Below are 26,879 nucleotides of genomic sequence, written 5' to 3' on the forward strand. Positions count from 1 at the left end.
TGTCGACGTCACCAAGCGACGAATAGGAAATTTGTGGAAAAGTAGATAAAAGAGTGGAAAGTGAAGCCACCTATGGGGGGGGGGCTTGGACACGACATACGTGACCACCCGTTTCAGAGGGGATAGCCACAAGCATCATCATCATCATCATCATCATCACCATCATCATCATCTATTCCTTTCTAAATTAGTAGCACTACAACGTAGCTGCAGTGAGCGGGAATCTTTCCACTCCTCTGCACATTTTTCATACTTTTAACATGGCAGTTTAATTACCACTGCACCGTAGTGTGTATGAAAAAATAATAAAAAAAAACCTCCATCGGCACTATTAAAAATATAGAAGTAACAGGTGAAAGCATTCGTTGTCCTCAACGTCGAACTGTTTAAACTTCATGATTTCGCGCAGCCGCGTTTGTTGACTTTCACTGGCCTGTGTCACCAAATGGCGCCGTTCAAGGCCTTGAGCCGCTGCGCCGATCTAACTCGGTACAGGATCGTTTGAAAGTTATCAAGCTGCTCGAGGTTCATGTTGCGCGTTTTGAACCACGTGAACCAAAGGAGTCGACCTAAAAACGCTGTTGAGAGTCGAATTAATATAGGCTCACAGTGGCGTACCAGACGAAATGACTGCAAGGATTGTCGGGTTCTCCGTTCTGGCAGGAACAATGCTGCTTCTCCTGACGTCACTAGTCCACTCTGAAGATGAAACCGGCTTCTTTTGGCACGTGACCGACTTTCACTACGACAAGGACTACACGACCCATGGTGTTCGGGACGCTATGTGCCATCTGTTCTCCAATCGGTCCGGCTCGGGGGACATAGGTCCGTACGGCGACGTCAAATGCGACGCGCCCAAGCTTCTCGTGGAATCGGTAGTAGCCGCCATGCAGAGCAACGAGCCGAGCCCGGACTTCGTGCTTTGGACGGGGGACAACCTGCCGCACGTGGAACAGGTATCCTGGTCTGACGTGTACGCGCAGACCCGGTGGCTCGGGCAGCTGCTGAGCGAAGCATTCTCTGGCTATCCCGTGGTGCCCACCCTTGGTAATCACGATTGCTCGCCGCCCAATTACATGCGTCCCGACAACAAGTCCTTGTTCCTCTCCGAAGCTGGCTTCAATGAGCTTTTGCCCTCGTCCTCTTGGAGCATATTCGAGAAGGCTGGATACTACAACTGGACAGTCAGCAGATCCCTACGACTGGTTTGCCTCAACAGCATGCTATGGTATGCTGGAAACAAAGCACCGGCTCCCAAAGGAAGCGTAGATGACCAGCTGGTCTGGCTGCGCGAGCAGTTGCAAGAGGCTCATCAGTTAGGACAAAAGGTCTTCATCTCGGGGCACGTGGCACCTGGCTTCTACACCCACGTGTTGTCGCCGGAGTTAGGCACTTCGGGCTTGCTCCGGGACGAGATCAACGAGGCCTACCAGGATCTGATAGCGAACTTCATGGATGTTGTTTCGGGACAGTTCTTCGGCCACCAGCACGCTAACTCTTTCGTGGTACTGTCGGACGCTTACGGGCGACCTGTGAGAAGCGCCCAGGTGGCCGCCTCGGTCACTCCGTGGACCACATCAGACGACTTGAAGCTCAGCCTGGCGGTGCCCACAAACCCGATGGTGCGGCTCTACAAGTACGACCGTTCCTCGACCAGACTTCTCGATTATACAGTCTACTACCTTGACTACGACAAGGCCAATATGCACCCCAATGAGACGCCCAAGTGGGAGCCCCTCTACACACTGACGACGCAGTACGGTGTCCCCGACGTGACCACGGCTTCCATGGTGGACCTGTCCCAGCGGTTAAACAGTTCTTCCGAACTCTTGGACACGTACATCTGGCTGACCACGGCCTTCAACGACTCCTGCGACTCGTTCTGCCGCCGAGTTCAGCTCTGTAGTGCCATGTGCTCGAGGGCGGTACCACACAGCGCGTGTATCACCTCTTAAACTGTAGCCGATTAACGTCACGACTACGGCCGGCCTATTCAAATTTTGGTAAATCAACGTTGGGGGAGAAAAAAGCTGTAGCCGATTAAAGTCACGACTACGGCCGGCCTATTCAAATTTTGTAAATCAACGTTGGGGGAAAAAAAAAAGCTGTTTTGCTTAATTATAGCCACGGACTGCTTCAAGGTCCTTTGAAAAAAAAAAAAAGATTTGTTTAAACAGTCTAATTGGGACACGCGTGTCAAATAAAATTTTACGCAAAAAAAAACTTCTTTTTTTTTTTTTTTTAGGAATATTGACGGCGAGACATTTATTTTAAATTCTGCGCGCGAAGTCCGTGACGTCACGGGTCATTCCGGAATGACCATCTCGATCGTGAAAGCGAAGCCGATCCACCTCTCCTCCACGCGCCCAAAATGCCGAGAGAGAAATCAACTGGAAAGGAGATGATTGCCGACTAAATTGCGTCCCGCGCCGTCAATATTGCTCTAAAAAAAATATATTTTTGTTGCGTAAATTTAATTTTTTTTGTCACGCGTGTCCCACCCAGACTGCTAAAAAAAAAAAACTTTTTTAGGTTTTTTTTAAGGAGCTCAATGCGTGGTTCTTTCAAAACATCTTATTATCGTTCCTCAACGAATAAGATAGCGGCATATTAGTTCATAGGAACACCGAAAAACAAATCAGGAAGATAGAAACGCAAACAGTATAAGCCATAGTCCGCGCAGCGGTTGGGCATTTTGCCTATTCTTGTCATGAATGAACGCAGTGCCGACCAGGGTGTAAGATAGACAGGTGGTGAAACGAGAGCCAAATGAGTGACCGGATTGTGTCCCCTCGGTTTTCTCTTTTTCTGTGGCGCCATCTATGTGGAGCACCGCGAACTCTCACTCCAGGTGGGCGACCGATGGCGAGCGGCTAAACTGACGGAGATAGTTTCTCGTGGATTTTTAATGAAGGACTGTCGTGCTCTCGGTTTATTTTGCGCACTCTCCCATTAAGTTTCATGCAAATTCGATTCCAATTTTTTTTCTCGCCGCAGCGCCATCTGCCGCAAATCGGGGGTACCCGCAAGCCACCCGCAAGCAGACGAGTACACAATCCGGTCACGGCGCTGCGGTAGGTTTGTATGGGCCGTTTCCCCACCTGTCTATCTTACACCCTGGTGCCGACTACGACAGGCCCGAAGCGGTTGCACGGCAGTGGAGCTGGAGAAAGCAGACCCCTTTTCTGGTATAGGGAACTTTCAGATTAACAGTCCACGGAAACATTAGCGGCCAGGAGTTGGGACGCTGTGGCGAAAGCGACGCTTGCGACGTTCGACAGCACGACATGCCAGCTCCTGTGACATACTTTGTAATCACGTCGGGACCATTTTCGATGCATAAGAGCAGTACAGAATGCCAGACATATCTGTCAAAGACGTATTCCAGGCACCGTACCATACATTCACTATTCATTATGACCAGTGGGCACTGAAACTCATGGTCTTCTAAAGAGCATGAACAGTGCAACCAACATAACCAGATAATTGGTTTGAAATACCTAACAAGCAAGAGCATGAAAAATGTAAGTGACATAACCAGAGAATGGGCAGCAAAACCTTGACATTCATGGCCTACCATATTCGGTGAATGATAATTTACTGCAGAAGCTGAACGATCTAGCCTTAGAGCGCGACCTACCGCCACTAACTGAACAACAACTGGAAGGACTACACAAGTTGCCAACAAAGCCCGAAAAAACACCAGCTGTGTTGATCCGTTTTTCTACGCGAGCAACAAGAGACCGTTGGCATCAGAAAAGAGGACAGGTTCGGGGAAACAGGCCGCCATTCTATGAAAATCTGACGGCACAGAACAAAAGGCTACTATGGCTGGCGAAAATGGAGGCCAAAAGAAAGAGCTATCAGTAAACATGACAGAAGAACGGACGGATATATGTAAGAAAGACTGGTGCTAGTGCTATCAGGATCAACAGCAAAGACGAACTGACAAAGATACGTTAAAGATTGAAAACTTTTTTTTTCTCTTTCACTTTTAGCTTTTTTTTTTTTTTACTTTCTAACTAATGGAAAAGTCATCCACTGAATGCTGTTCTTACAACTGTGAAACATTTAATAAATTTATGAAAAAATGACGCACAAGAAAACAAGCGAAAATTGTCCTTATTTCGCTTAAATTCAAAAAGCATTAGAAATAAAAATGGCGAAATTGAACTGTTCATGAGTATGCTGAACAATAACTTTGATATTTTGGCATTTACGGAAACGTGGTTTACTGGGGTTGGCGATGCTGTTAGCGTCAACAATTATAACTGCGAGGAAATTTATCGTGAAACCCGGAAAGGAGGTGGATTGTCACTATATTTTCGTTATGGTCTAACTTATGAAATTGTTCCAGAGTTCACGTGTGTCAACTATAATTATAAATCGTTAGTTGCCAAATGCTGTAAAATAGTTGTGGTTGCAACATACAGGCCACCATGTGGATCAATGCGTTTTTTTTTAAATTGTATTACACATTTATTAGATTACAGCCGTTAACTTGAAAACTGTCATAGTAGGTGACCTGAACGTAGATCTGATGTCTGAAAACCATTGAATGCTGAACTTCGTGAACTAATCCAGTCTTCCGGTTATGAAAACTTGATTAATTTGCCTATTAAGATAATATCACACACAAAAACGTTAATTTATCTTTGTATAAGCAACTGCCAAACTGATGACACGTATTCGGGTGTATTTTCAGTTGATTTAAGTGACCATTGTTTTATATTCTGTTTTATACACTAAAACTACCCAGGAAACAAGAAATCAAACCCACATGATAACGACTTCTTCTGCTGCAGCCCCCCAGGGCCCAGACACATGTATGTCTAAAATAAACTATTATATTATATTATATTCTTGTCTCTCAGCTGGTCTTACTTCGAAGTTGCATATCTCTGACCACAGCTGCAACCAACCTAAATGGTCATGAGCTAAATCTTTATGCTCCGTTTCCTGTCTTTCTAGGTTACTTTATTTTAAATTATTTTTCGCTTCACTTTTCCTCAGCTACCCCCTTTTCCTTCCCCTATCTACTGAATAAATGTTTACGCTGCCACTTGGAGAGGTGTCATGTCCTCTTTTCCCCCTTTTTTCCTGCTGTTAGTGTCTACTTTGAAAACAATCCTCTCCTTCTGCTATGATTTTAACTTCTACCGTTGAGCATAATATTGCTTGCTGCGTGCACTATTTTAGTTGCCGATTTATTTAACAATTTTGTTTCTACATTTGGATTTTCAGCCACGTGTGCTCAACGGCATGAGCATTAATTATGTGGCGCCAGCAGTCGGAGATGATGGCGACGTTTCCAATTCTGCGACGATAGGAAGGTTGTGGAGCCCACTGAGCAGATTTTCGACGATTCCCTCGACTCACCTGATGCAATTTAGGTGTTTGATGCTGCTCTGACAAGTGCCACTAGACAAGCTCTGGTAAGCAGCTCCCGTTAGCAATGCCTGTTTTTATGTTTTTGACAACTTTCTAAGGCATGTATTCGTGTATTAAACGGACAACACAACTGAAGATCTCAAGAAGAGCTTTGTTTATTCGATCACACCGAAACAATAAAAGATCAAGAAAACAGAACATGACGTCGCGAAGATTTGACCAGACGTGTCTTGACGGGCTAAATCCCTACAACACTAGACAGGCTTCCGACAGCGAGCATCCGCATAGATAATCTCTGTCAAAACTACGAGAATCGACCAACGTTTCCTATCTCGGGGTGTTAGATTATGGTGTTCCTTTACCAGATGGTTTGCGTGCGTTCACCTCTCAGAAAGTCATGCTTCCCAAGCTTTATTTTATCTTTCTGCTTACTTGTGTAACCCCCTACGAAATAAGAAAAGCGCCCTTTCGTCGTTGGGGCTTTCATCTTTGTTTCGTTCACTGACTGATTGGTCAGACGCTGACTGGTTTCGAATCGAGCGTCCCATCCCTACCGAAAAATCCGGTTTAACTTTTCACTATCCGGATTATGGAACCGGAAATTTGTTTCTGGAAACCCGAAATCCAGATTGCAGACAAAGGAATAATTTCTGAAAACCTAAATTCCAGATAGAATCTGGATAGAATCCAGATAGATTTCCGGTTCCATAATCCGGATAGCGGAAAGTTACACTGGGATTTTCGGTAGGGACGATGGTTCTTTCTCAGCTTGGAGTGCAGCGAAATCTACGAGCGCAAGGTCACAACCTTGAGAGGTGCTGATCTTGTTTGGTAGCACGTGTCGCGAAAGCAGCAACCTAATCTACGAGCTCGGGGACCCGCAGTCATCACTCCGGTTCACGGTAGCCCTGGAATTCAGCGCAGGGTACGCGGACTTATCGCGGACAGCCGCGGGCCTGCGGACCGGTTCGTAATGACGTCACGGTCACGTGATGCGCACATCTCTCTGGTCCGCGGACGTGGCTCCTGAGATTGGACCGTCCTGTGAATACATCTTTAACGTACCCTGGCTGGCTGTGCGATTGCGAACGTTCAATTCATTCTCTACCCTGTTGTTTTTTATCGTTTTTCAGTAGCTGGCTAATGCAAGCTGTCTCCAACGATCCATCTGTCTTTCTTAATAAACATGTTCTGTTGTTGTTGGTTCTCTTATCTCAGATCGCTTGAGAATTCGGTCGGAACCTATCGCTGGCAGTCACCGCCTTGTGTAATCAGGGGGGACCCGATCTGGTGTGTGGCCTTTCACTGCGGGCTTTCCAGTCGGCCGCGTCGGCGATGCGATCCGCTATCGGCCTGCCCTCCCTCGCACGACGCCGCCAAGGGGCCGTGAGGTGCCTTCGAACCAATCGCCGATACGTCTCCTCGATACCGAACCGAGCGCGCCACTGTCATAGCCTCGTCTTTGCTCGCTCGGTGATTGCGAAACAGAGAGGAATTTCAATGCTATTTAGAAACAGGGAGCAGCATTCCGCGGATAACGCGAAGTTTCGGCAAATCTCGTTCGCGGACTCGATATCAATTGTTTCGAGAGCGCGTTTCAGAGAATACGTTTCGAGGTTTTTTGGCGCGAGCTCACGAGTACGAACAGCCATTATACATGGAATATTGTACGCTGGAAGCCATATTTGCGCGCCTCACTCGGGGCCTATGATTCAGAACGAGATCTTACTTATCGTCTCTGCGAAGCACGTTCGTGTCTCGACTGTGTGGAACCAACACCAACCTTTTTTTCACTCTACTCTCTTCACAGCACCAAATGTTAACACTAAAACCGCGGTACGGTGCAAATACATCATACAAAAGAAAGTCTGCCGACATATTGTCCGCAGGCCTACAAACTGTCCGGTCATAAGAACTGCCCGCAAACATCAAATCTGCGGCAAACACCGCTCCTTTTGTATCATGTATACGAGCGGTGGGGCTGTGGCTTAAAGCGACTGCAATAGAATAAAATACATATATATTTACGGTCTTGTAATCGTCGTCACATTAAACACCACTGCGATGGCCTCGCTATACTGAGTGGCCACGCACTGCAGCACACATTTTCACCATGAAATTTGTCTTTCGCGGCAATAAGCGAATTGCCTGCCAGCATACAGGATATGGCGCCACGTGTGAGCCAACGATGCGAGCCAGGTTCGAGCCACGCCACCGGGATCACGAGAATATGATAACAAATTACAGAGAAGGAACGAATCGACCGCCGCGCTGCCCATTATCGGTGCATTAGAGTGACGTAATCGAGTAGAGTATATACGAGCCTTGCCCCCTTGTCACTATCGAGGTGGTTTTGGCGGAAAGCGCGTCGAGGCGGAAGGTCGCTGTCAGCTCGCACGCTCAGAAAGCACAGGTCACCTGATGCAATTAGAAAATCAATCACCGATCTTGCTTTATAATCGGATTGACCACTCAGGAGCGTCAATGGCCCCTCACTAATGTTCAGGTTACACTCGTAGAGTACTGAATTGGTTCTGAGGGCACGTGACGGTCAATGCGGCTCGCCGTAAGGCGAACCGTATTGGCCGTTGTTGGGGTGCATAGAGAAGACAAAAGGAGCAATAGGAGAACGGGACGAAAACTAGAGCCTTCTAAAACGATCGTCTACGCATTGCTTGGAATCAGTTTACTACCGGAGATTAATCAACGCCCGTTAAAGGATTCATGCGAGGATTCGAAAAGGTCTAGTGGCGGCTATGTGAGACTCAATCGCATCTGTTTGTCCTTTGTCCCTCTTGTTCCCCTTCTCCTGCGATAGCCTCTTGACATATATCAAACTGGTTTCTCGAAGCAGAAAAAAAAAAAAAACATTGTTGTATTATTAGGCCGCCAGATCCTACGCTCTGGGTTTGTTTATTGCATCGAGGTACGTACAAGTGCAATAACAAACCGAAAAAAAAACGGGAATAGATTGTACACAATGGTTCTTGCAGCAGAGATCCGCTTTCGGCTGTAAAAATGAACAGTTAAAAATTAAAAAAAAAAAATAGAGCGTAAATCAGACCTGGCTGCGTTAGAAAGGTGGGCAACTCCTAACAACAACCTGTCATGTCGCAGTCTTGTATCGGCGCGGAACGAAAGATACGCTTTGAAACAAAAACACACGAAAAATACGCTCGCGCGAATTGCCACATTGCGCCTCGACTTGCGTTTGCGATGCATCAGATTTAAAAAAAAAGAAATGGCACTAAATGTATGCGCACAAAGAGAAACAAATTTAAGCGCTTCCTTCTAAACTTGACCTCAGCGCATGTCGGAGACCAGCATAGAAACACTCAAAACGAAACAAAACAAGGGGAATATCTCCCCACACGTGACTCGCCGTTCTGATCTCAACGACAGAGAGCTAAGAAAACGGCCAGCCTGACGTCGGTGGGCCGCAGAGTTTGTTTCAGTCGTGTGTGCGACTGGCGGGTGAAAGCCTAGTGGTTCTCGGTTGTTTTTAATGCGATAGCATTATTAAGCCACTCATCACGAATTCCTGTATATCTAGTATCTGGCCTTCTAACGCGCAGTAGGTATGCACAGTAGACCGTTTAAGTTCACTGTGCTTGCACCCCATTGCGCCGCGGGTATGCGGAGTGGCACACACTCCTTCACATTCGCACCCTCATCGAAGCACCTAACGACCTTGACGTCGCCCTAGAGGTCGTCCTAGACGTCATCCCCTCGGACGTAGTTTTAGACACCGTCCTCAGGCCGGCCTAGAGGTCGTCCTAGAGGCCGTCTTTGAGATCACCCTAGAGGTTGTCCTAGAGGTTGTCGGAGACGTCGTCTTTGACGTCGTGCTCTAGAACGTCTTTAGGAACGACGTCTAGGATGACCTTTAAGAAGACCTCTAAGGTGATCTCAAGCACGATAAGGATTTAGAGTTCTTCTAGAGGACGACGCTTAGTTTAGCGGTGAGTATCCCCGCTAAATTTAGCGGAAAGATCGACATCACGACCTAAGCACCAACTCAACTTTTCCCGCTAGATTTGGCATGGTGTAGCGTTAAATGCGATTGCACTCATAGATAATCACTACGGTGGTTTCTACGCATTTGCCTCGACCATCAGTTCGCTTCCCTGCCATTCTTTAACTATTCCCATTCAATTCCCGAAATAGTTCATTTAAAGCGGCTGTGAAACTATATTGGGTAGGAATATTTCTTACTTTACACCAGCTTCCTGGCACTAGTAGGACCCAAGAATACTCGAACGCAACACCACTGACCAAAAAGCGTCTTCGTCGCGGCGGAATTCACTAAATAAAGCGGAGCTTTTTTTTTTTTTTTTTCTTTATTGCCACATATTGACACATATTTACATACGTGACAGGTAAAAGAATAACGCCGGCCAGTCCCCGGCAGGCGTACGTGATTTAAAATTCTTTCGTGACAACCAGCCTTTCCAGAACGGGCAGCCATTCAGGCTGTTCACTGAGCATTCCAAACATCTTATAACTGAATGACACTTTCTATAAAATAGTTAAAATAGTCCCTGGCTTGACGAGGGTTCACTTCAGCATTTCGTACATCCATTTTACTCCGCCATAGACTGTGGAGGCCCAACAGCATCAACATGTCGTAAGGCGGTCCCCCCACATTGTCTATTGGAAGGAAGCGAATCCCGGTACGCAGTTAATGGCAGGCCCTTTTTTAAAGTGCGTTGTAGAATATCCCATAAAAAAATAGCATCCCAACAGTCTAAGAAGATATGTTTGACAGTTTCTGGTTGTCTGCACAATAGGCAGTCAACAGACCAGGGAACGAAAATGCCTTTCTCCTGAAGCCAAGGCTTTATTTTTTTAATTTATTTATTTATACTGTTCGCCCTTCTTTCAGGGCGGTTACAGGAGTGGAAGAAAATGACATACCAATACATTTCACAATGTATAAGAATGTATACAGTACAACCACGCGGATACAAGCACACAAGTTTTGACACACTTTCTGAAAATGTTTGAAATGTAACTAAAAGACACACTCAGAGCACCAAACAGCTTCGCTTCTCCAGCGTTTCCTCAAAGGCAACAATATTTTCTATATTTACAGTATCTTCTGGTAGATCGTTCCATTGTTTAACAGTTCTAACAAAAGACGAATACTTAAAAATGTCATTGTTTACCCGTTGTATTTCAAAGGCCTTGTTATGCACACCCTGCAATGGCCGAGTCGAGCGTGGTAGCAAGTAACGGGAGGTGTCGATGTTCAGCTCGTCTCGAGAAAGCTTAAAAAGAAGTTTAAGTCTGGCAATTTCTCTGCGACTTGACAATAAAGGGAGGCTTGGTTCTTTGAACATTGAAGTCACCGAGTCAGTTCGACCATACCTCGAACAGATAAAGCGGGCTGCCAATCTTTGTATTTTTTTCTAACTTATCAATTTGGTTCTTCCTATACGGATCCCACACAGCACAGGCGTATTCCAGAGTTGGTCTTACCAGGGTTGTGTATGCGGCTAATTTTACATTAAACGGAGCATGCCTTAGATTGCGCTTCAAGAACCACAACTTTTTAATACCCTTACGATACAAACTATCTACGTGCAGTTTCCATCTTAAATCTGAGGCTATCGTTACCCCTAAGTACTTTAAATGATCAGCTACTGTTAAAGACACATCTCCTATTTCATAACTGTAAGTAAGAATGTTTTTTATTTGCTTGTTATTCTGAGAAATACAGTCTTTTCCGGGTTCAGCTTCGTTCCCCATTTTTGACACCAATTATTTATTAAGGCGAGCGACAAGTTTAAGTTTTCTTAGTCTACAGGGCTGCGAACTTTAGTGTAGAACAGGCAGTCGTCTGCGAATAACCTAAGTGTAATATTAGAGCTTACGGTTTCCGCCAAATCGTTAACGTAGCATAAAAATAACACTGGTCCCAGAACTGACCCTTGGGGGAGTCCCGACGGCACCCTACAGACAGACGACGCAACACCATCAATAACTACAAACTGTCTCCTATTTCTAAGATATGCGCTAATCCACTGAGTGACGTGATCATTAACTCTGTAACTAGTTAGTTTTCTTATAAGTCCTTCATGAGATACTGGGAGCGTTCCGCTGTGTAGTTGGAAAAAAAAAGTTTTTACGGATGGCCGTACCGGCATCCTTTTAAGTCTTTTAAGGACATCCTTACCTGGACCCCCACTATATAAGGAACGGTACAATGGTGTCGGCAACACCGTATCAACCAAATCTTTATACAGACGCTTCCCCGCGACAACGCTTAAATATTCCATAGAAAAACGCACTTTTAAAAAGTCAAATGCCTTAGCCACTTCATACAAAAACCCGCGTACTCTCCCACACTGCATGTTTCTAGTGGTAATGATAAATTCAGGTAAGGCATCACTCAATCTGACTTGCAACAAAGTCCGTAGGAAAACATTCTTCTGATCTCTAAGAAAAATAAATCGAGTAACAACATGCCGAAGGAACAGATGAACCATACCCAAACCTCCACTTTGCACCAAACGAAATAAATTTGTGCGACTGGTGCGTTCCCATCCCGAACCCCACACAAAAACGGCAAAAACCCTATGCAACTTCTGAACATTCACTCGCGACATCCACAGCACTTGAAGTAGGTACCAAATTTTTGCCACCAAGAACAAGTTACAAATTGTTGAACGTGCAAACATTGAAAATTCTCGGCCTCCCCAGTTTGTAGTTTTAGCTCGCAATTGCTCTATTTCCCCCCTCCAATACTCGGTAGTGTCTCGGTATTGTTCAAGGGGCACGCCTAGATATTTGGGCGGCGATACATTAAACTGGATGTTTTGATAAAGGGTTGTTGTGGCTTTCCAGTTGCCGTGCCACAAGCCCACACATTTGCTCCAATTTATAGCACTTCACGCTAACTTACAAAACAAAGACGCATCACGGATAACCTCGCTAACATGAAAGCGGAGCTTTTCGTTCTGTCTCTTCTTCCAAAGCCGCCATTTGCTCCTTCGCGAAATTTGATGACGGAGCTGCGGGGACAGTGGCAACAGTACGATCCCCGGGAATGCGTCATCGAGCTTTGCGGTGACGATGTTCAAATGCTGCTCACACACTGGTTGTGAAGACTGCGTACGCATTCGATCCAGGTGTCTTCCCTCGTTGACGCGGGCACGCTGGGAAGCCAGTGCGACTGAACGCTTTTTACCATGAGCTGCAGGTCCGAGGCCGCTCGGTCGGTGGATATCGAGGGGTCGTGGTGGTATGCTGAGTTCGTTCAGCAGCCGCTCTCTGATATCGCGCGGCTGATGGAACAGAAGGATTGGCTTGCGCAATACGTCGGTAATACATTTATTTCCGAAACTTATACAAGTGGCTTTCCCTAATCTCTTCATTCCTGTTTGAAACACATCTCTTCTCATAGGTTGTTCATCCCATCTTAGACTCTTTTGCGTGTTTATTCGTCCTTACCTCTGCCTAATGACTGTTTTATAACTTGATAAAAACCTTTAAATATTGGCGCGGGCTTGCGCGATCAACGCTGTCCCGGATTTATCTAAAATTGGAAAAATTGGCGTCAGGAGGGGTTGAAGAAGCAAACCGAAATTTTTGCTTCTAATGAAGACGGCACAATCGTAAGATAGGTCTTTGCTTCACTTGCCTCCACAACGCCCCATCGTTTGCACTATCGCAACTTCTCAGTAATATAGCTGTACACCACATTTTACTCATGGTTACTATAGATGTGGCCCTACAGGCTTTCCCGTTATGAGCGAGTCGACTTTTTAATGACCGGCGACTCTCCTGAGTGAGAATACATTTTATCACCTTCCCACAACATCCACCCCTTTCTCTCTCCTCCCCCCCCCCCCCTTTTTTTTCCCGAGTTTTGGAGATGTCAGGCCACTCCAGGAAGCAGCCTGCAGACTGCGCTTTTCGGCTACTCATTCTCAGGTCCGAAATGCACCGAATCAGGAAAAAATAATAAACTTCTGAAAAAACACCCCCCAATTTGAAGAAAAATCACCCCCGAAAACACGGAACCCTAATGATTACCAATTTGGGAGTAAGAAAACGGGTTGTTTCTGTGAACATCTTGAGAAGGGCAAAAAACTTGGACAAGGGTAAAGGAACGCACGCGACAGGACGGCGTGTGTGTTCTTTTACCCTTGTCCAAGTTTTTTGCCACAGCTCCTTCCCAAGATGTTCACTTCAAACCATCCAGTCCAATACGTCATATTAGGGCTGTTTCTGCGGTGCTTCATTGCATGGTTACGTGGTGCCAAATTGTGCTAGTTAACTTGAGGCGAATTTCGTTTCTCCCGGTAGCCCTTGGCCGTAGAAAGACGAGCCCCCCCATACCTTGATTATCTTTTTCTAGCCAAACGCTGTTCTCTCTTTTTCGGCGTCTTATTGACCGACGGTCATGCTGAGCCTCAGCGGGCCGCCGCTCCTGTCAAACAATGTCCATTTCAATCCGCTTTTTCTTTTTTTTTTTTTTTTTTTAGAGAGAGAGAGAGGGATTGTGAAGACGATCAGAACTAGGGCTGTCGCGAATCGGTCGAGGTTCGAGCTCGACCAGGTTCGACTTTTTCGACCTGTGAAAAGGTCGACAACGTTTCGACTCAGGTTCGACTGCTCTGCGCATGCGCGGCAGGCTGGCCAGTTGGCTTCGGATAGGATGGTGATGGCTAAGGGATAAATTAAGGGCAGCGCTGATTGGTTATATCAGTTAACACAGTACAAAAAATTAAGTTATTGAGCCGGTCGAATCTGGTTAAAAATACGAAGGTTCGCTGACCAGTTCGACCTTGTCGAACCCCCGAAAGTTCGACCTAAAAATTCGATTGGACAAACGTTCGCGACACCCCTAATCAGAACAGTTCCAGCAAGCTTATATCTTCCATTATAGGATGAATGAATGGAGGGATGATATTGGCTGTACCCCTCGTACCGGGTGGTATCTTGGGTTAAAAATGACTACGGATTTTTCCAAATCAAAACTTGGGGCGTTCATGATGTTTTCGTATTTTTTACACTAGAAGATTAAGACAACAACAACAAATAAATACAATCTCCGCGTCTACTTTGTTCCCCACTGAAGTCAAGCCGACAACTTATTTAAATGTTTAGTCCAGCAAGGTTTCTCAATGTGCGTTTAACTTAGATCCATAGGAAGCATTTAAAGAGTATGCATAAACATTAAAAAAGGACCAATAAAGTGTCAAAATATTCGAAGACTCCAATAGTTCTAGGAATTTGAAATTTATATCAAATTATTCGGTCAATCACTATTCTATTCGAATTCAAAACCGAAATATTTTCACACTCCTTGAAAATACCCATTTAGTCGGAACGGTGAACCACCTCAGGTGTAATTTCTACCCAATTCCTGGCACAATCGCATAGTTTCTTCTCTAGGTTATTGATACACTGTGTGGGGACTTGGGGCAGCAGGACACAACTGTTCGCCATTGGGTAGCTGAGGACCTAGCGTGCTCACAATGTTGACGACTACCTTGGGCCGCTCTGATGATAACGAACAAATCGGTAAATTCAATTCTTGCATGGTCAGCACCTGCAAATGGTGCGCAGAGCGTAGAAAGTCAAATTTTAGAGATGCATAGTTTGACTGTCTAAAAATATTGTGTTTGAAGAAGTAAACACCGTCAACGAACTTTAGGAAGGCGCTACAGTTAGGTTAGGTTAGGTTAGGTTAGGTCAGGTCAGGTCAGGTCAGGTCAGGTCAGGTCAGGTCAGGTCAGGTCAGGTCAGGTCAGGTCAGGTCAGGTCAGGTCAGGTTAGGTTAGGTTAGGTTAGGTTAGGTTAGGTTAGGTTAGGTTAGGTTAGGTTAGGTTAGGTTAGGTTAGGTTAGGTTAGGTTAGGTTAGGTTAGGTTAGGTTAGGTTAGGTTAGGTTAGGTTAGGTTAGGTTAGGTTAGGTTAGGTTAGGTTAGGTTAGGTTAGGTTAGGTTAGGTTAGGTTAGGTTAGGTTAGGTTAGGTTAGGTTAGGTTAGGTAGGATGCACACCCTCGCAGCTCCCTACACTCCACCTCGAAGTTTTATTCGTATCTAGAGGACTTCATGAGGCGCAGCATCTGTCGATGGCCACGAGCTTAAAGTGATGGCATTTAATTCGAACTGAATAGAACAGACTGCATAAAACGGTTACATTAAACCGCTTATTATTTGATTTTTCTTTTTTCTACTCAAGGGAGAGAGATTTCTCTTCGGATGGATTGTAAAGGCCATGTTTATGGGCGCAGTTTTCGTCTCCTCCTCCAGCCAGCTTCCTGGGCTATCATTGGCGAGAATACTTTCATGCAGTCGTCGCTGCAACGAACACGTATACAGACCGGGACATATATAAGCCGCAGAACTTTCCACAATTGAGACTGTCAATCGCCACTTCAAGTTCCTTGCAGAAAGAGAGCGTTACGTAAGTTCTTTCAGAATCGCAAAGCCTTCTTTTTTGTTTGTGGCGCAATGCCATGCTGCTAAAAAGGCGTCTAGAGTAATGTTTGTTCGTGAAGTTGTGTTCATAACATCCTTCGTCGAATAACCGTGTCGACGGGTTTGTTGAGATATCATATTGTGTTATTCCTGCCGTTTTCTCTGAGCTACTCTAACGATTAAATACATTGATCATACTTCAAGATTCGCTCTAAAGTTTGCATACAATCACACCGTATCTCTTGACTGGTTTTTCTAATTTATTTGAGGAAATAAAAAGGCGACCTATGAGGCAGCGTGTCACTTTAGAAACAAATTTTACTAATGTAATGTTGTCGCATGCGCAGCTAGCCAAGTACACTCTAAAAAAAACCGTGTGTCTACTTTCCCGCAGAACACTCGCAGAGCCAATCAGCGCAACTGACGGAGCCAGCTTAGCGAATGGCAATGCCGAAACATGTTTAGACCAAAAAACGCAGTCTGAGTAGTGACATTAAGCAATGCAAAACGTCAGGCTTGCATTGCTTAATGTTACAACTGAGACTGCGTTTTTTGGTCGTTTCGGCATCGTCATTTGCTGAGCTGCCTCCGTAAGTTGCGGTGACTGACTCTCCGAGTGTTGTGCGGGAAAGTATACGCACGGGATTTTTTTTTACAGTGTAAGCAACGCGCTTTTCTTCCACGCAGATGCCAGGGGTTCGAATTTTGCAACCACTTGTCGTTTTGACGTAGAACCACGTCTTTCTCCGCGCTTGGAAGGGGGTGCAAAGTTGGGAAGTCGATGTCACAAAAACTTGGTCATGAAGTAACATCACAACACACGGGTGCGCTCCAGGTTAACTGCGCACTCCCCGCCGAGAATCGCGTAGAACGCACGCGAGTCTTTTCGTATCCGCTCACTTGCTCGTCTGCTCGCTTTAATGCGATGCGCCCCTGTCTCATGAAACGACGATAGATGCCGCTCCGGCACTCGTGATTCCACAATCTTCGCTCATCGCCCTGGACAGTGGCTGGGCTTGCGTGCTCTGGTGCACGGGCAGTTCACGCGACTCTTTCCCGGGACTCGCCGAAGCGTTAAAAAAAAAAAAAAAAAAAAGAAAAAAGAAAAATCGCACGCAGTTTCGTATATGCGTTTCGGAAATGGCGGCGCGGGGGGCTGCACATTTGCCTCTACCGGACTCCGAGCCACGCTCATTTGTTTCTTCTGCAGCCGACATCGTCATGCGGCAGGAACCCGTGGCCGTAGTTCCACGGAAATTTATGCAGCATAGTAAACCTACGCACCGACCCATTTTTTTCTCTCTTTATATAAGTAGAAGATTCTATAGCGCTAGAGCCGGGTAGCTTGTTCATGCTCAAAATGTATACTTCCAGAAAGAACGATGTAGAATGTTCTAGGCTCCCGGGGAAGGCTGAAAAGCTGCGCTGCGCCGTACGAAGTAAATCTCGCCCCAGCGCTTGATCTTGCTGTTTCGCTGGCATCTACACCTGCGAAGCTAGCCTTCTTCAATTTTGTTTGGGCTCAAGTTCGCCCCAATAAACGTTTAGTTTTCTTCAGTCACTTGTCATTTCATACATTATCATTCGTGACATTTTTGGTGGAGGTACGAGGTACGACCTGTGCAGAGAACTTTTCGATGGACCGCCAGTGCTAGCCCGCTCCCCAGCGAAAGAAAACGTTTCGAAGAGGAAGCCGAGGCACGAAACGTCGCACTCAAAACAAGCCCCCGAAGTATGGTCTGTCAGCCAAGAGCAAGACCAAACTGTCGACGAGACCAGCCATGAGCACCCAGTCGCCGCAGACCTAGACCCTCCGTCGTCTTCATGCCTGTCTCCCCACGCAATACGACGCCATCCTTCTGGCTTCAGCACTACGAACGTGTGGTCCGCTAAAACGTATGAACGGCAGTAGAAATTTCGATTTCGCCAGCTGCAGCGAAAAGGTTGCCGACTGCCGACGCCTGCCATTGACGGTTATCATTAAAAAAACATTCAATCCGCGTAGTACACGAAAACGACGGATGCATGTGTTGCTGATAAAGCCACACATCAGCTGTCTGATTTTGGTAATTTTGTTTTTGTTATATGTAGAGTTACGCAAAGAGTGAACAACTTCACTCTTGCGGTCTCTCGTCCAACGTCTCGGTTCATTTTGTGAGGTCTGCTGCTGTCAGACTGTTAAGCACTGGGCCTATTCAATGACTCATTCATATGCTTCTTGTAAAAAAAAAAAAAAAAAAAATTGGGGGAATCGATTTCTGCAGACTTTGCAAGTTAAGGTAGAACCGTTTTAAAAAAAAAAAGTGGTCGCATTTGACGTGGAGGTATCAACGTTTGGCCCGTATATATACGACAACCGAACTTCGCAGTACTTGCCACCTAGATGTTTTGCATTGTGTTTTAGTAGAGGCGGTGCAGCAGGAACTTCATTATTAGTAAAAACCTAAATTCTCACGTTTCAAGCCCAGTGTTGCCTTCATCGTTAAAGCTCCCAGGAGAACCGCCTAAAGCATGAGCAATGATTATAGCAAAAACGATTGCAGTACACAAACAATACAGTGTAGTAGCTGGCAAACATGAAGCGTCCTAAGCATTGGCGTAGATGCAGTCTACCGCATGACGTTTTGCGTCTATTGTGTCTTTCTTGGTCTGTCTTTTATTATATTTTGAACTTTAAGGTTTTGAATATCACAAAATAATTTCTCAGGCGGAAAACGTATTGCTCTACAATAAAAGAACAACGTCTTTTTCGCATCTTGGTAGAAACTCTATAGGTCTATAGTGCTCACCGAGTGTTAGCTCGCTATTCGCGACTCCAGCGACCTATAGGGGGCGCCACCACCAAACAAACATGGCGGCTGAGTCCAGCTCGCGGCGGCTCGGCCGGGCCGCCTGAACAGGTGGCGCGTTCAATTTAACAGATTTTCTTTTGTTTAATGCCCAATTTTATAGGTATTTGAACTGAGACGGTTAAGTGTAGCCGGTGCAGATAAACTTGCAAAGCATAGTTTTGTTTTGCCGGTGTTTTTTTGTTCTTTTCATGTCAAACTTTCGTGTCGGAGATTTCGTTCGAAACCGAAACTATGGGCTCCGGAGAGACCGTAATATACTAATCAGTTTTGATCATCTAAGGAAAGCGGCGATGACTATAGAATTGTTCCACAGAGAGTAACTTTCCAGATAACTCGCACGCCTCGACCATGCGACTTATCTGTCCGCGAAATCGAGCTTTTGTGCGTATCCGCGTTTACGAAACAGCTCCAGTCGTCTGCTCGGCCCACAACAAAGGCTGCAGGAAAATTACGAAAATTAAGCAACTGCTTCTTGAGCCAAGGACCATGTTAACCCGCCGGCGCCCCACTAAAAGCTGATACTGATATTTCAATTATGGTTTTAGAAGCAATCGAGAAGTCCCTTGACGAGCGGGTTATGTATTATATTACGTACTATGGGGGGGGGGGGGGGGGGGGGGGTCCCTCTAAAGCGATATTAGTATATCCTTCGGGTTGAAATATGAGCTTAGTTGTCTAGCTATTAGGTGAGCTGCTGAATAAAAGTATATTTGACAGACGGAGACACACTACTTAAAGGGGCGATGAAACAATTTTTGTATTTTGCGCAAATACCGCTAAGAACGCATCCCTGACGTTAATGACCTGTGAAATACCCGTTCGTTTTTCACCACACGCAATTGAAGTCGCAGAAAAAAATAAAGAAAAACGAGCAGAGTTCACCCCCTCAACTCGCAGCCAGAACAAGCGGCCCCGTGATCTGGAGCCGAATATATGACGCCAATGTTGATCATAGCTACGCGCTGGGGTTGGCAAGGCACAGGACACGCGCTGAGTTCTAGACATTGTTATGGTTCGGCTGTTGTCGTCATTGCAGCGATTGGACACGGGCCACTACCCGAATGCTTCTCGAGCTATCAATTATCACGAGCCCGAATCGAGTGTCCACGCCATGCTCGGGTCCAATCTATGAGCCGCATTCAAATATCGTCACTCGGTGGTACTGCTACCGCCCAGCTACGTCATCAGGTTTTTCGAAGGAGAGATTGAATGAAAACACTCGGTTTTGTCCTTGAAATTACAGCGAAACAAAGGAGTTTCTTGGTAAGTGGCGTTGCGTGCGAGTATCCTTGAGTCCCACTAGTGCCAGTAAGCTCGTGTAAAGTGAAAAACATTCCAATTGAATATCGTTGCACCGCCCCTTTAAACTTAGCCAAATGGTTCTATAGCCGGCAGCACGGAGACAAACTGAAGAGAGTCTTCATTGAAGATCCACGCAGAACCTCTCTGCATTAAACTTTGCTTTGAATCCTGAACGGAGAAAATTAGTATTTTTTTGTGGCCGGTCAACCTGACCAATGTAGACGTATATTGCTGCTGGCTTCGACGTCCTCGTAATATAAATATTGGAGGCGCGATAGGTCAAAATGCCGTGACAGCATCTAACGTTGCGAGACTTGTCTCCCACCTTTTGAAAACAGATAATTTCCCTCATTCATCATTTGCAGCGAGCAAGTTTTCCTGAATCAAGTAATTGCAAAATCAGCCCAACTTTTTCAGTGTGGTCCAGAGGCTTTTTCGGCGAAAAGCAGCCAAGATGAATAGCCAACGCACCGACCGGCGTGGGTGGCTTAAACTTGAAGCTAACCAAACACAACCAAACTCAAGAAAAGCAGCTATCGAACCTTCCCATTCACTTGACTGCAACATTGATGTTCCCTCCAGTATCAGTTACTAAGCAGTCGTCACTTTGAATGTGATTCGAGACAGACAAGAAATCAAGAAGTTTTTCCGTGATTCCTCCATCCAAGAAATCGAAAGCACGCGACCGTGTGCTGTAGAGTAAACGGGCTTTCAAACACGTAATAGAGGAAAACAATCTACTCAGGCGTCACCACACTAATGATCACTCAGGCAAACTTAAGAAATATTCGGACCTTCGTAAAATTACATCGTTCACCACCGCGCCGACAACACGTCTCCGCGAAAGCCACCAGAGACGCGGAGGGGCGCGGAGCGACCTGGACCGGCTGGTTCCCGGTTTTCCCGCTTGGCGGCGTCCGTTTTGCTGGAGTCGCGAATAGCATAAAATACTCAAAGCATTGTATGCAATCTAATGCGAAATTTTCTCGCTTCCATTGTGCTCTCGTTGGTATAGTCTTATATTGTACTGCGAAAGGTCGACAGTTTGGATATAACAAAAAGCAAACTTTGGTCAACTGTTATTTTCTTTTGCCGGATGATGCAACATTTTATCATAGGATAACACATCTGTTTTTGTAGTGTCTTTTGCATGAGAACACTAGGTCTTAAATTGTGCCATGTACTTGAGTCATAAGACCTATGTTTCTACAATAGCCTTTCCCTAGAAAAATATACACAATATGTTATGGTCTATAATTCGCACCTTTGTATTAGTCGCACTTTCTGCACGGTCCACGAGAGTGCATTGATAGGCCCGCGTATTCGTATTATGATCGCGACATAATATCAAGCGGGAGCCAGTTTCAATATTGTTGCTAATTAATTATAAGAGAAATAAATGCTTATGAAACCAATCGGTCAGATTTTCCTCGTGGGAAATTTGACCCCTGGCAAATCTGCACACTCAGGGCTTATACTTATAGAATATAACACATATCAGTCGCACCGTTGTATAAGATGCACCGATTGAAATTTAGGACTAAACCGCGACTTGTACAGCGGAAAAGACGATATTGTCGACACCGAGGCACAAAAGGTAGAAAAACCCATGGTTCGCCACTAGACCACGAAAGGGAGTTCCTTGTACCACAATCAACAAAGGGTTGTTTTTTTGTTTTGTTTTTTAAGAAGAAATTTTTTTTTTGTTTTTTGGCTGGCGTTGAACCAGTAACTTTTCGTTCACTAGTCCGACGTGGTACTTTTCCGCCATGGCCGGAGGGGTGCCGCCATATCCGTAAATCATGTGTCTGTCTTTAATGCATGCATCGTCGCTTGGGCTTTCGTCTTCAAGTAGTCTTAGGAATAACAGAAGAGACCATGGGACTTTTTTTTTCTTCATAGTTTCTTACTGGCTTTAAAAAAAATTAATCGATTACATAATGCTAATCATGTCGTATTACACCTGAGACTGCGGTGGAAGGAATCGGAAGAACTTTCAGTAGAAGGAACAGACACAGAGAACGTCTCAGGTGTAATACGACATGATTAGCTACCACCAGCTCGCCTGCACTCTCACCGTCTTTTTACATAATGCTGTTGAATTTCTAGAAAATATTCCGTGTAAAGAATTCCAAATACATTTTCGGTCTTTTTTACGATAAGGAAAAGGGGACATTCGACCATTACCATAGCAATTTTGTATCACCTGGCTTTTGGCCACGTCTGGGCACTACCCACTGTATACTAATTTTCCGATTGAGTTTTATTTATTTTGCAAAACTATTGATTATTTCGTATTGTCAACGTTCTTGTAGTATTTTTTAACTTGGGCATTTCGTCGGATTAAGCAGACGAATTGCCGCGTGCATGACCTAGAAACAACGCTTCTTCGTACTTCTAGAAGATTCGAGTGTACTCTTACCCTGAGTGTAAACGATAAGGAGGCCAACATGACCTTGCCGAGTCAGTCTCGCCCTATTGGTCACCTGTGAACATTCTAGGTCGAATATTCGAGATACCGAGCGTAGTAAATGAGGAACCGAGAGCGTCCTTGCCGACTCATACCCTAGTTACACGGGCAGTTTTAACTGTGGCTAGGCAAACAGCAGTTAGCGACCGCTAACAGTGGTTTGATCAAACTGAACTGAAATTGTGTTAAAACAACTCTGAGGCGGCAAACATTTTTTTTTTCATGCTAGGCATTGAAATAGCATGTCAGGACATTACAAAAAATTGTTTCACTATAGAGTTCCGTAGTTTTTTCTATAAAAAATAGAAATACGTGGCCCAATTCAAAGTTCCCGCCAGTGCACTGTGACGTAACCGTCACAGTGTACTGTGACGTAACCGCCAGGGGCTTTAACCCCACTCGGAGAGTCCCTTGGAGATGCTTCGCGCTGGTGTTCGAGCTTGGTAGGTTGTTGTCATTAGTAAGTTTGTGTGCAACGCCTGTGTTATGCTGTTGACTATACGAGTAACAGCGGTGATCCTCTGTTCGTCTTATTGCAAGGCCAGGATAAAAACAGACTTCATTATACAAATCCTAGGTTCCTCGTGCTTCTGAATAACATTCTTTTTTAAGGCTGTTAAGCACTTTCCGCGTACAAATGTGCACGAACTTCTGCAACTACTCATTGCAGCCTATTTTGAAGACGCGCCAATTCTAAGTTGCCCAGAGGGCATTGACAACCGTCACTCAAAGCGCTTGACTGGTTTTGCCACAAGTTCCTCAGAATGCTTAGGATTAACCATGCGAAGACGGTCACGGAAGGAAAGGAAAAATCAGCTGTATATGTGCACAAGCCCACGAGGAAGCACTTTAGGCTGTAATATGCACTGTGCGAAAATTGTATACAGACTACTACACGCTCGTCTAGAGCAGCTGACCGACTTCATGAGCGGCCTATGAAATGATGGTGCAGACCACGGCAATAGATAAATTAGGCCTGCTTACATTTCACGAGAGTGTACGAATTATTTATCATTTAAAGTTCCTCCACATAGAAGGGGTCCGCCTCCTCCTGTTCTTGAGTTCTAGCAGAAGTCTTGGAGGTAAAGACGAGAATAGTTTTTCCGCAATAGCATTCGCTGTCTCTACTTACTACTTTTTACTCCCGAATCTCTCGGAAATGTGCTCAGCAGAAGCGTATTAGATAGTGGCTGAGGGTCTAAACGTAAGGATCAGGTGTTAAAGGCTATAAAAATCTCGGCCGCAAGTTGTAACAGCGCTGAGGTACACTGTCAGACGCGCTCTGTGCAAACGGCAAAGGGTAGCCCAGGGGTGAGGTGACAGCGCCTCCCGCGAACTGCGGCGGGAGGTGGCGATTGCCCCAATTGCAAAGGCCGTAAGAAGAGAAAGAGCTCGCGCGCTTCCAGTCCGGCCGTGGCCCAGGATCCCTGGGTTCTGCAGCGCGAGCTTTCGCTCCACGTGCTACGAGCTGGTGTGCGACAGCCCAGTCGGCCGCCGATCCCCCTTATTTATACTTGAAGTAAACATTGAGTCTCAATTACTATAGAAGTTTTGTGTTACAATCAGGGACTACGAAAGCTTATTCCTGGCAGCAGCTTATGTTTGTGGTTCATCGCCCGTCAGATTGCAATATCACAATTTAGGGCACAGCTCTTAGGCGCCCGTGTTTCGCGGCGTCGGCGTCGGCGTTGCCGCGCTAAATTTAGCGGGAAAATTAATAACTCAACGTGACCTCAACACCAATTCGATTCCCCGCTAAAAATTGAATTTCTGTTGAGGTCACGTGACGTCAAAATCTCCGCTAAATCCAGCGGAGAAACTGACCTAGTTAAAATGTGACGTGACACCAAGTCATGTGACGTCATTGTCCCCGCTAAATTTAGTGGGAAAACTAGTTCTAAAGGTGAAATTATAAAAAAAAGAACAGCTCGAAGTCTGATTTGTGTATCGTAGGGCCTTATATAAAACTGGGGCATCGGAATATTTTTTTTGTAATAAAACAAAACTGCGTCTTAAAGAAAAAAAAAAAAAATACGCAAAGAATGCAATCTTCACTCGTGAAATGGTAAAAAGTTTTCAACAATGAAAACGATAAAAGAAAAGAAAAAAAAAACACAGCGCGATGCTTGTATGTTGGTTACCTCGTGCGGAGATAGGCAAAGCCGATGCATTCCAAACAGATCGCCTGCTAGCGGAGACTCCAGGCTCACCAGGGGCGCTGCGATCAGTTTGCCTCTGGGTTCAGTTGTAAGAATGTGAGAATAGTCCTTGGAATGGGAACAGCACTGCGTCTCTCATAACCTTCGCAATGGAAGGAAAAGCCACAACCACCTGTTTTTTTAGCAGTGTTAAAGCTGGGGATGACACTGCGCTGTTCTATTCGAATCGGCATTCGCACACGGCTACTTAGTTGTTTAAGGTGACAGTTTACAAATTGAGCCGCTTTCGTCATTACCGTCTTTTTTAAAGGGACAATGGAATGGAAAACGAGGAAAAACATTTAGAAAGGGACAAGATGGGACCCTTTTTTCCGCAAATCGTTTTAACAATATTTACATTGAGGGTTCCTGCCTGATTGTGAGGTGAGGTGTACAGCTCCACACTAAAGCCCCTCTGTCCTGAGAAAAGTGGCGCCAATCATTGTTGATTAATTGCTCGAGACACGTGCCGCGCTCCACTTCTGGGAAGAACATGGCGTCTCAAATCTAGCCTACACTCTGTCTCAGGAGTTGCGTGCAGCGAAGGCACAGGCGCGAGCGCTTGCCTTTTAGATTTGCCTTCCTCTTACGAGCACTCGCGGAAGGAAAGCCAATCTAAAATCCATATGCCCGCACCTATTCCTTTGCCTTTGCTGCACGCAACTCCTGAGACGGGGTATAATGCTGCGTTGTGCCGCCATGATCTTCCCAAGCGTTGCACGTGCCTCATGCATCGGTGCACCTTGCGCTACTTTTGAAACATGAAGCGTCTTTATTCCACACACGACACCAGCGACACCGTGGGATTATGTTTTTATAGAGGCCACGCTTTTACTGGGCTTCTCGAGATGCCGAACACTTAGCCAAAGACCGTTTCACGATAAAATGTCTTCTCACGGCTCGCAAAAGAAGAGCGTTTAGCTAGGGACTTAAAGGAGCTGTGCAACAATTTCAGGGCTTTGCTTGAATAATTGTGGAAGTTTATGCCTGACACTTCTGCAGTGAACTACAGAAAACAGATTTTGCCTGGGTACCCTAGTTTTTATTTAAAAAAATGAAGAAGATCCAGGTTTTTGCCGCCTCTCAACTCATACATCGTCTTCCGGGTCACGTGCGCAGTGACGTCACTTGAGTAGGCGCGGGGTTCCGGAAAAGTTATCTCTTTAGAGCCATCAGCGAGCAGCGAGAACTCATCCGCTCGCGACCGCGTGACCACGTGGTGGCGGGCGCCCCGCGAAATATACGGTGAAAGGAGGAAAGTCTCATCCGGGTCCGGCCATAGCCGTCCTTGCCCGTCCGGCGCTGTCCCCCTCCCCATCCGGCTTCTGGCGGCTATTCGCGGTTTTGTGGACCTAGGATAGATGGCGCCACTAAAACTCCGTATAATAAAAGTTTTGTCGATGATACCAGGGTTTTGACCAGACTTGGACGTAGTTCAACTACTCTACTCAAACTACTGTAGTTTAACTACTTTTTCGAGTAACTTGGTAATTTTCAATTACAACTTGATTTGGGTAATTAGTAGTTTAATTTAACTACTTTTTTCAGGTAACTTCTACTCAAATTACTAACTACTTTCGAAATTATATAGTGCTAATTTTGCCCATCACGAGAGTTTGAGCGCAGAAATGAATAAGACGCCGGCAGATGAGGTGGCATTCCCTAACAAGGGGCCCCCTTGTTCGGGAAGGCGTCCTTGGGTCAAGGTGGCGACGAGCAGCCAAAACATAACACCGGCACGCACGAACGCAGGAAGAGATGCTTAACAAGCCTTGGTCGGGCATTGACCTAATCCGGAAATGCACGCAGGCGCCGCGTTTCCAGCTGCAACCGTGAAAGACGGGGACACTCCGAGACTTGTTGTCCGTCTTTAGAGAGTTCTGACTCAAGCGGTAGGTTCCACGAGAGGCGCCACTGGAATGACCTCGCAGCTGGGCGCCTGTTCCCATGGTCGCCTTGTCGTCAGCGCATACGCCTTTGCAAAGCCGGACTCCCCCGCGCACAAACCCTGGCACGGATAATCCGTTCATGGGAGCACGTTCCCGCTTCCAGCTGTAACTGTATACGAGCGACGATGCTTGTTCACGTAATCCTTTGTGTCCTTCCGACCATCCATGCCAGGGAGACCTCCTCTTTGTTAAAAACGATTTACTTGTCAGGCGTGTCAGGCGCGTCAGAATATTGTAGTCGTCGGCGAGGATTGCGAGTCACCCTTGGGAGATCCTTTCGTT

The 26,879-nt window shown here is 45.8% G+C and overlaps 1 protein-coding gene across 1 annotated transcript; it reads left to right on the forward strand.

Moving 5' to 3' along the window:
- The first annotated feature begins 626 nt into the window (after positions 1 to 626).
- Positions 627 to 1,955, forward strand: LOC8036708 (acid sphingomyelinase-like phosphodiesterase 3b). Its single transcript, XM_040215767.1, has one exon. It carries the CDS (start codon positions 627 to 629, stop codon positions 1,953 to 1,955), a length of 1,329 nt encoding a protein of 442 aa, XP_040071701.1.
- Positions 1,956 to 26,879: the final 24,924 nt, after the last annotated feature.

Source organism: Ixodes scapularis, unplaced genomic scaffold (assembly GCF_016920785.2).
Source record: "Ixodes scapularis isolate PalLabHiFi unplaced genomic scaffold, ASM1692078v2 PGA_scaffold8__174_contigs__length_109621045, whole genome shotgun sequence".
Lineage (NCBI taxonomy): Eukaryota > Metazoa > Arthropoda > Arachnida > Ixodida > Ixodidae > Ixodes > Ixodes scapularis.